This window comes from Anthonomus grandis, chromosome 2 (genome assembly GCF_022605725.1).
Source record: "Anthonomus grandis grandis chromosome 2, icAntGran1.3, whole genome shotgun sequence".
Taxonomy (NCBI): domain Eukaryota; kingdom Metazoa; phylum Arthropoda; class Insecta; order Coleoptera; family Curculionidae; genus Anthonomus; species Anthonomus grandis.
In genome coordinates this window covers 1123581-1135031 of record NC_065547.1, presented here as the reverse complement: position 1 = coordinate 1135031, position 11451 = coordinate 1123581, and the positions used below count along the sequence as shown (strand labels likewise).

Genomic DNA, 11451 nt, shown 5'->3' with positions numbered 1-11451 from the left:
AATAAGATAAAGCAAAAGTAACGTATCGGTAAAGATACGCCTTGCATTCGGTCAATACTAATAAGTGTCTAAAATATGAATTTAGAGATTTTAAAATTTGTATCTATAGCATAAATAGCAAAAATACCCTTAAGAATTCGTCGAAACTACCAAATTTGCATCGAATACTAAGTCTAAGGCTCGCTACAGATGATGCGCAGTTCGCGATTCGTTAATTTGCGCATCGTATGAGGCTCGTTATGCGCGATGCTAATTCGTCGAGTTTGTGTAATAATTGACGAACAGAGCATACAAAATGTGCATTGTTGGTTGATGGTTCGTTCAGCGGTTCGCAAATATGGAGAGGGACGATGATCTGACTCCAGCTTGTGCTATACATAAATAGCAGCAAAATCATAGCGCAAAATAAAAAAAAAGTTAAATAAACGAAAAAAACGCCCATGGTGGACTGAATCATTATTCAAACATAGAGAACACATAAAAGTCGTGATTGACTTATGATTTTTGGTAGAAACAAGGAGAGTGTTGAATCTTTTATAACCATAAGCATAGGTGATGATTCTTTATCATGTAAGAAAGTTTAGGGTTTATCTGGATGTCGAGTTGCGCTTTAAATTACATATTAAAACCTGTAGACAAAAGGCATATACCGCGCTGAAGTTACTTTATCCTCACAGGCATTCACTATCGCAATCTTTAAAAATTAAGCTGACTGACACTTTAGTTTTTAGCCATTTTAACTTTTGTGTTGTGGTTTACTCATCTTGTCTAGATTTCACTGAAATACAAAAGATTCAACGGGTACAAAAATCTTGTTTAAGGTACATCTATGGAATTACACAGTATGAGCCGGTCTCTCTTAAACTAAAAGACTGTAACTGGTTAAGTATGGCAAAGAGACGTAAATTACATTCTTTGGTTTTATTTCAAAAAATTATACTTAATAAGTGTCCTTCTTACTTGCTAGAGAAGATTAAATACCGAACAGACGTTCATAACTTAAATTTAAGATTTAAAGAATTTCCACCACCTCACAAGACCAGTTTTTTTTCAGCGATCTTTCTCTTATAACTTTTATCAGCTTTATAATGACATTCCTACAGATCAAAAAGCTTTATCGGAGGGCTCTTTTAAAAAAAAAGGTAAAATTACTGCATTAGTAGCATGGTGTTTGGTTACGTCTTATGTGATGCTTTGATTAAGGTTTATAATAAGTATGTATGTATTTCTTTTTGCACGTTTTGCTTAGTTTTCTGCGGGCAACAGTGGTAGTATATAATATTTTCCAATTGTATATTTGTTTTTGAATTCTTTTTTTTTTTTTGTTTTAGAAGTCAGACTTGATCTTTGTTTTAATTGTTTTTGACTCCCTTTTGGAAATCAATGACAAAATTAATATTATATAGAGGATGTCCGGAAGCTAGATGCTATCCTTTAAGGGGGTGATAGCTGACTTAATTTCAAACATTTTAAGCTAAGTATGTGTAGGACGAAATTTGTTTATAAATTTTTTATGGCAATTTTTGCATTTTTCTCAAGAAATACCAACATTTCATATTTAAACGGTAATAGAGCGCAAGTTACAATTAGTATCGGAGTTTCAAAGTTTATTTTGTTTTGTCTAATGTGTAATAATAAAAATACGATCAATTCCAAGCTTCTGTGTAAACTTATAGAAAAAATAGAGACATTGAAACGCCCTTTATTTTTAGATATCACTCATGCCGATGCCTGGCCAATTCTCAGAATTATGGCCTCTTTTGTGCGGCAGGTCATGTAAACAAAAATTACTAGACTGAGACCAAATATATAACCAATTATTAACTACAACAGGTCGTAAGTGATCAAAATATGAACAAGGATCTCTTTGTTTTATGATTTTAAAAGTCGTATCTATAATCTAAATAGCAAAAATAAGCTAAAGAATTCGTCTAAACTACGAAATTTGCATCGAATACTAAGTCTTAAACTCGGTACAGACGATGCGCAATTCACGATTTGTTATGCGAGATTCGTCGAGTTCGTTGTAGTTCGTGTAATAATTATGCGTTGTTCATGGTTTGTTCAGAAGTTTACAAATATGCATAGGGACGATGATCTAACTACAACCTATGCTATTTATATAATCTTAGCTCAAAATAAAAACAATAAGTTAAATAAACGGAAAAAACTATAATCCCAAAAAGTATATTTTGAATCACGTTGTGTATTTCAAAAGTAAAAAACGATGTAAAACAATTATGTTGCAGTAATCTAGTTCTCACCAAACAACCTTCCTATGCATTATGTATGTGCGTGGTGCGTCGCCGAGCGGAACATAGGAAATCCCATGTAAATCTTAAGGAGGTCAATTATTGGCTTCCCTGTATATTTTATAGAAAAAATGTAAGATAACTTTTTGAAGAGACCAATCTGGCAAATCCTCGCGCAGTTTCAAAAAAAGTTTCAAAAAATTTTAATAAGCGAATCTTGAATTATTCAATTAAATGTAAATGCAAAATTACCAAATTTTCGGTTCAGCTGAAACCAGACACCAGCCACCAGCAAACAATTTGTTATAAGGCTTTGTCAAATCTGACGTACAGCCGAATACAAGAAATGTTCTATCTCCCCTGTTAGGAGAGTTTCCTAAGCTTCAGCTATTTGTTGTTAACACTTTTTTGCTACTAAAACACCTTATTTAGGCTAAAAACCAAACTTATATTTAGCGATAAACAAGGCACTTCTTTACAAACCATTTCTCGCTCGAGAGAGGGGGATGACAAGTGACATCAATTTTTTAGCATTTCATGATTCGAGCGCCACGTAGTGGCGGGTTTTAGAAGTAATAAATTTGGATGTTGCCACACTGACTTAAATTAAATATTATTATGTCAACACAACACAAGTTACTAACATTCCCTTTTTATAGATTTATTAGTTATAACATGAATAAATATATCTAACTGCCTCAGATTTTTGGAACAAAACTGGAGTGATATACAGTGCATCCCAAAAGTTATGTCTAAATTTATTTAAAATTCAGAAGTGTGTTCGAAAAAAAAACGCTCGGACCCGTCGATTTGATTTCAAGTTGCGCATTTTTCTAAGTGAAGTTTGTATATACAGGGTTGCTCAAAAATAAATTACGACCATCAACTTCATTTTTTCAAATGAAAGTACCTTTTTTTGCATTTCGCGTGGAATTCCACGTATGTTTCATGCATCATGTCCTATACCTAAAGTCAACAGTTATCGAAAAAAAGACGACCAAACATTATTATTGAAGTTCACCTTTCGAGTCACCTTATCTCTGAGAATTTTTATACAGAGCAAAATTCCATTCTTTAGTATTTTTTTATTGTTTGCTGGTGACCGTGTATTTTCATAGAAACTGCATGACAGTTGTACGCCAAACAGATATTGTCAAGTGTGAAGTGTACGAGCAAAGTTGCGGTTTTCACAATGGTAAAGTTAACGGAACTACAAAAAATAGAAATTCTGTGCATGGTTGGGTTTGGTGGTAGAACACGTACTCAAAGAGCTGCTCAATTATTCAATGAAATCCATCCTGATCGTCCTCCGATATGTCAAAATCAGGTCGTCCTGCTCGAGATGAAAATGAACAACTTGACGTTTTGCTTTGTTTGGAATAAAATCCATGCACTCCTCTGTCGCAGGTTGAGGCAAATTTACACATGGCGAAATCTCTAGTTCATCGAATAATTAAAAAGCACAAACATCACCCCTACAAAGTTATTCCTGTGCAAGAGTTATTTGATGGCGATTTCGATAGGCGAAATGAGTTTTGTGAACGCCTTCAAAACATGTGAAATCTAAATAATAATTTAGTAACAAATATTATTTTTTCCGATGAAGCCACGTTCTGTTTGAATGGTAGTGTGAACAGACAAAATTGTTGATACTGGGCAACAGAAAAACCGCATTGGATGATGGAGGTAAGTTATTACACCCAGTACCCTCAAAAACTAAATGTGTGGTGTGGAATAGTGCGCGGAAGAGTAATAGGTCCCTTTTTCTTTGAACAGACTTTAACGGGCAAGTGTATCTCGATTTTCTCCAATTTGAATTAGTTCCAGCATTACTAGCTTTATTTCCAAATCCATTGGACCCAGACTATCCTGCCGAAGAAGAATTTTCCAGCAAGATCCACACTATGCTGCCACTGTGCGTACATTTTTGGATGAAACCTTTCCCAAACGGTGAATAGGAAGGAGAGGACCCATCGAATGGCCTGCTAGGTCGTCTGACCCAACACCAATGGACTTTTTTTTGTGGGGATTGCTTTGCTCAAGTCGAAGGTATTTGTTAATAGGCCAAATAATCTCGCGCCATAGCTCCGGAAATGATTGAAAATGTGCAACGAGACTTTATTGATCGCCTTGGATATTGTCAAGTGATGAATGGCAACCATTTTGAACATTTAACTTAATTTTTGTTCTTTTTTTATTTGTTACATGAATCGTCTTTTTTTCGATAACTGTTGACTTTAGGTATAGGACATGATGCATGAAACATACGTAGAATTCCACGCGAAATTCAAAAATGAAATAAAAAGACGGTGCTTTCATTTGAAAAAATTAAGTTGACGGTCGTAATTTATTTTTGAGCAACCCTGTATATACAAACATCACGTACAAAGATGCGCAACTTGAAATAAAATCGACGGGTCAGAGCGTTTTTTTTTCGGACACACCCCTGAATTTTAAACGAATTTACACATAACTCTTGGGATGCACTGTGTAAAATAAAATCTGAAATGTTTAAAACCTCCAAGGAATTGTTTCGTATGTTGGCAAGTTTCGGTGTTAATCGATAAAATAAGCACTGTTGAAGAAACCATATTTTAAGCAACAAATTTCTTCTTGCGATAAGGTTCTTCTGGTAATAGCGGATGAATTTAGCTTGACTAGCATTTTCAAACACAAACGTATCATCCATTTTTCTCTAAGAGACCAAACGAAAACAAAACAAAGGTAAGAACACAAAGTAATGGTCTCATCAAGGAGAGTTTCGCCCTTTGGACGCCTTCAGACCTAAAAACTCCTATTAAAAAATTCCTTCATTGTTAATTTACCTGTACGTGTTGGTGGGGTGGGCCCGGGGGCGGCGCCTGCTGCAAATAAGGTACATTTGGCAACATGTGCGGCTGCGTAGGGATACAGAACATCGGGATCTGGGAGGGGGCTTGCTGAGGTGGCATCGCCTATTATAAACAATTAAATGAAATAAAATAGAAATAAATAAATAAATGTTAATAGATTATTACCTGCACTTGGTATCCTTGCGGGGGGCCTTGTTGTTGCTGAACGGCGGCCGGATTGTACTGGGCCTGCGCCGGGGATGGGGTGCCGCTCGGTTGCGGGGGCAGGAACGACATCTGACAAATTCATTCGAATTAAAATAAAGTGCACACTTTTTTATTCACTTTTAAGCAATAAAATAACAAGGAAATTTCTGTTCATAAAACGGACAGTTAAATATAGGTTTTTGTAAGATAAATTGATTTAAAGAATGGGTAGGTATCCTAGTAGAAAAGTATTGATAACCTAGTATTTATTCGTACCTTAGAACATTAAGTACACCAGAATAAACATTGGCTGCGTTGGATTGAGCACAACATCTTCACGGGGGGCAAAGGAGATATTTTGTCGATAAACATGCTTAGTATTCTATGTTGCCAGATATTACTCAATTTTAACACAAGAAAACAAAGAGATATAATAAATTGAAGAGTTGAAGTACTAAAGGCACTAAGTGCTAAAATCTAAGTTTTGTCGGTATTTGCTTAAAAAGGTTTCAACTGCTATTGCTAATGTACCCACAAAGGTTATAAGTGTAATTTTGTTTCGTAAGCTTTGGCACAGTAAAACTAGATAGAGCTAAAGCACTACGTCCTGAAAGTTATTATTTTGAAAGGTGCCAGAGTCAGGTTGAAAGTGTAAGTGTGCTTGTTTGCATTTAAACGTTTATCGGGCAATAAATTGCAGTTTAAACATGAAAGATGGGCAAGAAAAGACTAAAGGAAGGTTTATAGAATAGAGATGTGTCGACCCAGCTATTTTTGAATAGCAGTTGCTTTTGCTACTGCTACACAAAAATAGCAGTTAATTAAAGCTGCTATTTAAATAGCAGTTGCTACAGTGTTACTTTATAAGTAGCGAGTAGCGTTGAAGACAATGACAAATAACTTTATAAAGAATATTTGCTTTTTTTTTAATTTATTAGCTAAATTTTGAATTTTCAATTTGAAAATTTTTGTCATTCGGTGTTTTTTTGTTTTAAGCAATATTTTGTTGAAACTTTTAGTGTAGGTGCTCGTTGTCTTTTTTTTAATAAATTACAACTCAAACCTCAAACACTCAAATGTTAATTATCGAAATAAGAAATTTCACCGCAAATAATACAACAAAATTGTTAGAACAGCAGGTGGTAGTGATCCCTAGAAGTCCTGAAACTCTTTAAGGAGAGGTATGAAACAAAATACTGTGATTGGTAGCAGGCGCGAACGCCTGGGATTCACAGACAGGGCTTTATTCTCGATTTGTTATTGTTTTTCTGTCTTTATATTAAACGATTGGCGGGCACCAGGGATTCACCGTCGATAAACCAATGGGAATGCGGGTTATTTGCCTTTTTTGGTGGGCGATTGGCCACATCCAGTCCTATGTGTTAGTTATTGTGGAAAAAGTAGCATATATAACGTAGTATCATAGTAAGATAAAAGACAATAGAAAGGTGTGAAATATTTCAAAATATTAATTCAAAGTTAGTGTGCTGTGTTTGCTTGTTCGAAGTTTAGAATTTAAAAAGGTAAATTGCATTGAATATTTTTTGAAGTTGTTATTTATTTAGGTTCTTTTATTCAACTAACAACATGAATAAGAAATCAGATATTTGGAACTTCTTCTCAGTCTCAGATGAAGATAAAAGCAAAGCCAAGTGTAATATATGTAAGTCAGCTTTTTCATATAAAACGTCTGTAACAAACCTTAAAGCACATCTTAGCAGAAAACATCCTTCTGTAAGACTGCATCAATTTGAACATGTTCAGAACACTAGAGAAGCAAATACTGAACAGCATACCCAAAACGGTGCTACTTCTACTGTTAGTGAACCCTGTAGTTCTAATACAAGTATATTGCCATCGACCTCGCCATCGACTTGTAAAGGAAGTTCATAAAATATAATTCCCTCTGCTCGATCTGAACCTAAAAAGATGCAGCAACAGTTAATGCCTGAATATACTCATAAGAGAATTACAATGTCCCAACAAAAAAAATTGGACGAGCTTCTATTGAATCTTGTTATAAAAGATTTTCAGCCATTTTCCGTGGTTGAAGATTCCGGTTTTAAAGCTTTTATTTCAGCTCTAAACCCTAGGTATAAATTGCCTACTAGAAAAACTTTAAGTAATGCTCTTCTTCCAGGACGATTTGAAAAAGTGCAGAACAAAGCTTCGGATGTTTTAAGAGAAGTCACATCTATTACAATTACAACAGACTGCTGGACATCTCGAAATACAGATAGTGTAATGGCAGTTACAGGACATTTTATAGATCCTGACTTTAATGTCAAATCTGTTCTTTTGGATTGCGTTGGGTATGAGGGAGGGCACAACTTTTAAATGTTGTTTCTTCTTGGAATATACCTGAAAAATCCATCTTGCTGTGCATTTCAAATAACGCTGCAAATATAAAGAAAGCGATTATTGTGGACTTAAAATGGAGACATTTTGGTTGCTATGCACATACCTTAAATTTAATAGTAGCCGATGCTCTAAAGTTAATTCAGGAAGGGACCTTAAGCAAAATCAGTAAAATTGTGACACATTTTAAGCAAAGTGCAAACGCCAAACATAAATTCGATAATGTTCAACGACAACAAGGCAAAGAACCAAAAAAGCTCAAAAAGGACGTAGCAACAAGATGGAACTCCACATATATAATGCTAGAAAGATTTGTGGAGTTAGAAGAAGCAATAAGAACAACTCTAGCATTAATGGATTCAGTTTCTCTGCCAGTCATTCCCACAGAGTGGACATTGATGAAGGAATTAGTAACTATATTAAAACCATTTTTTGATGTAACTGAGTTAATGTCTGGGGAAAAATACGTCATATTATCTTAAGTTATAAACATGACAAATGGGTTGAAAAATGTTTGTATTGAGATGTTGAATAGCGATCAGTTTACTACCGAAGTGAGCCAAAATTTTATAAAAAATCTTATACAAAACATAACATCGCGGCTTGGAGATTAAGAGTCCAGTAAGACCCTAATTGTGTCAACATTTCTGGATCCAAGGTTTAAGAATATTGGTTTTAGTAATCCTGTCGTTTCAGATAAGGCGAAGGAATATGTTACTGGTTTAGTAGCTCAAAATATAAGAGCAAAGTGCGAAACGACTGGAGAAGCAGGTTTAGAGGTTGGTGCCGGTAATGCGACGTCAGAAAAGCAACTATTTGACCTTTGGAAGCAGTTTAATAAGTCGGTGTCATCTCATCCTAAAGTCAATCAAAGCCGCAGGCACGCGCTATAGTTGAGGTAAACCGCTACTTGGAGGAGTGGTGGGCTAACAATGGTGCGGTTTTTCCAAATTTAAGCCATGTCGTACGATGCAAGTTTGGAACAGTTTCAACTTCAGTTGCATGTGAACGCATGTTTTCAAAGACTGGTCTTATTATTTCGGAGCGGAGAAGTCGCATTAAATTAGAGAAAGTAAAAAAAATTATGTTTTTAATTGTTAACCAAAAGTTACTTGAGTTTTTATTACGTTTATTATTTCAGACTTTTTTAGATTTTTTTTCTATTTTTCACTCCTTTTAACGCTTTTCCCTGACTGTTATACTTACTATATGTTACAGTTTTATATACTCTTGTTGAATAGCTAAGTTGCAAGTTTTTCTTTAAAAAATATTTATAAATTAATAATGAACAAGTCATTTCTATTCCATAGAATATATGATTTTTTCGAAACAGCTTTTTATTAAGAATGTAATTTTGTTTTTTGAAATTAAATATTTTTTTCCAATTAGTGGTTTTATTTAATATTAAATTTAATGGATGACAATAAAAATATTACACGGAAACAAAATATAAAAATATTTCCGTATTATCAGTCACGCCATAACCCATCTCTATCCGCTTCTTTCATAATCATAATACATTTTCAATGTCCGAATCCCGAATACTCCGTTTCCCGTTTCTGTTACACTCATCGAATCGCACTTCGCGTCGCAGTCGGCCAGTCCCGCCAGCCGCAGTCGTGTCGAGATGGCGGAATTAGTCCTACTCAGATTTTGTCCTACGGACGACCGGAACGTAGGATAAAATCTGAGTTCGGCTTTTCCTCGAAAATCCTGGGTTTGTATTTCGATATAGAAGCAAGGATAGGAGGCATTTATATTTGACAACGTCGTATTTATGTATTTCGGCGGCTAAATAGCGACCGATGCGATGGATTGTCTGTGTCGCAGCTGTTAATAGCTAGATGGCGCACGCGGGCGGCAACTGTATTATTAAGTTATATGGAAATATGGAGTATTCTGTATAGTGTATATGTTACGGTCAATGATGAAAATTCGTACATTAACGATAATGGTCGGGCAATAACGTAACGATCCAAGTAAAATAGGCAATATATGAGGTAAATCGAAGTTTTATGATCAATATTCTCTATTTCCTTAAAATATTTAAAACCTGACCCAACCTTGGGCCAACCCAAGTCACTAGGGCGTTGTGTAGCCAATTAATTTTGATAATGCTTAAATTGATGTCCATCATTTGATAACACAAAGTTAGGGCGAGTTAGGTTGGCCCAAGGTTGGATCAGGTTTCGTATATTTAAAAAAAAAATAGAGCATATTGGTCATAAAACATCGGTTTTCCTCATATATTGTCTATTTTATAATAATTTGTATAAGTATAAAACTGATTTAATTTTAAATTTAAATTTTATTAGAAGTTTCATACCTTCTGGCTTCATTAATAAATTCTTGATCAATAAATCTTTGATTACCAAATACTTCCATCTTTGCAACACACACACACACACAACAACAACAATAAGTTCTAGGTTGAACGGCCTTATTCGTTGTAGTTATTGTATGGTTGGTATCACATTCAATTTCACACAATATCCCCCTCCCTGAACTGAATACTGAATTTCGGTCACATTGCTAAGAATATTTTAGAGTTCTGACTACACTGTTTTTAACCGTTCGGCCGGATTCGTAAACGTAGGAGAAATTCCGAGTAGGACCAATTCCGATCCCCCGTCGTGTCGTGCTATTGTTATTCCATTTCCCAGCTAACGTGACACTCGCGTCAATAGCCGCTCCCGTATGCAATTTTAGTTGCTACAAAAATAGCAGCAATTTTTTGAAGCCGTAGCAGCTAACATTATTAGAAATCAAATAGCAGTTATCTTTTCTACGAGAATAAGAGGCAATACTTCGTACTTCTTAACTTAAATATAAAAAAAATTGTTGATCTGCACCTAATATTTGCGTATCTATTTCAGGTGTCGTGCAAGTGTTATTTCGAGTGCAAATAAATAACTTACGAATGAGAACTTCAACTTTTTGAGACATTTTATGCTGAAAACTAGAAAACACAAGGGACGTATCTCATGGGCCTAATAAATTTAGTACAAATAAAAAAACGTCGCCATCTATTATGAAAGTGCCGCAGATAGCAAAAGGCAAACTTCAATATCCTATACACTGGCAGATCAAGAAGAAAATTTTGTGCAAGTATCCAGAAAGACCCTTATGAATGTTTTTGGTAGAAACAGGTAGTCGACCGTCAACAGACTGACACTGTCTTTGCTTTCGTACAACACAACGTTTCGGTCGGTAAGTATCTCCGACCGTTATCAAGTGTAAACTAAAGCAATTTTCTATTCTGCAGGCTTATATAGAAGAGAGCGTCTGCTAGAAGAGGTCTCCATATATTGGGTCACATCCACACTGGTTTTGCGTTATGTAGGCAGCTTCCAGAAATTTCCTTCTTCGCCAGTGTGATTCCTTCCTTAAGATTTTTGTTTCAGACCAGTGAATGTTATGGCCGTTTGTCCAAGCATGTTCAGCAATGCCTGATTTGGCTACTTCTCCGGTTGTCGTTTATTTGCGATGTTCCTTGGTCCTATCTGCCAAAGGTCTTGCCAACATATGAGTCCCCACACTCGCAAGGGATCTGGTAGAAGCAGTTTTTGGTGTCTGCTGTAGATTCTGGCTTTGTTTTGGAAACGGAACTTCTTATTGTATTGCCAGATCTAAAGGCGGTTTTTAGATTAAACTTCTTAGCAATTCGTCGGATTTTCTCGGATGTACCTTTTATATAGGGGATTGCGAGAAGCCCAGTTGATTCATCCTCTTGCTTGGTTCTAGTTTCCTTCGCCATCGACCTCTGGATAAGTTATTTGGGATAGCCATTCTGCTGCAGATCT

The 11451-nt window shown here is 35.4% G+C and overlaps 1 protein-coding gene across 4 annotated transcripts in view; it reads right to left on the bottom strand.

The window, feature by feature from the left end:
* Window positions 1-11451, bottom strand: part of LOC126733518 (ataxin-2 homolog) — a 78461-nt gene that overhangs the window by 24712 nt on the left and 42298 nt on the right. For all 4 annotated transcript variants that reach the window (XM_050436844.1, XM_050436846.1, XM_050436843.1 and 1 more), the window contains 2 exons: window positions 5270-5380; window positions 5078-5206 (listed from right to left, as the gene is read on the bottom strand). In XM_050436844.1, coding sequence (XP_050292801.1) covers window positions 5078-5206; window positions 5270-5380 — 240 coding nt within the window. The remainder of the gene's footprint in view (window positions 1-5077; window positions 5207-5269; window positions 5381-11451) is intronic.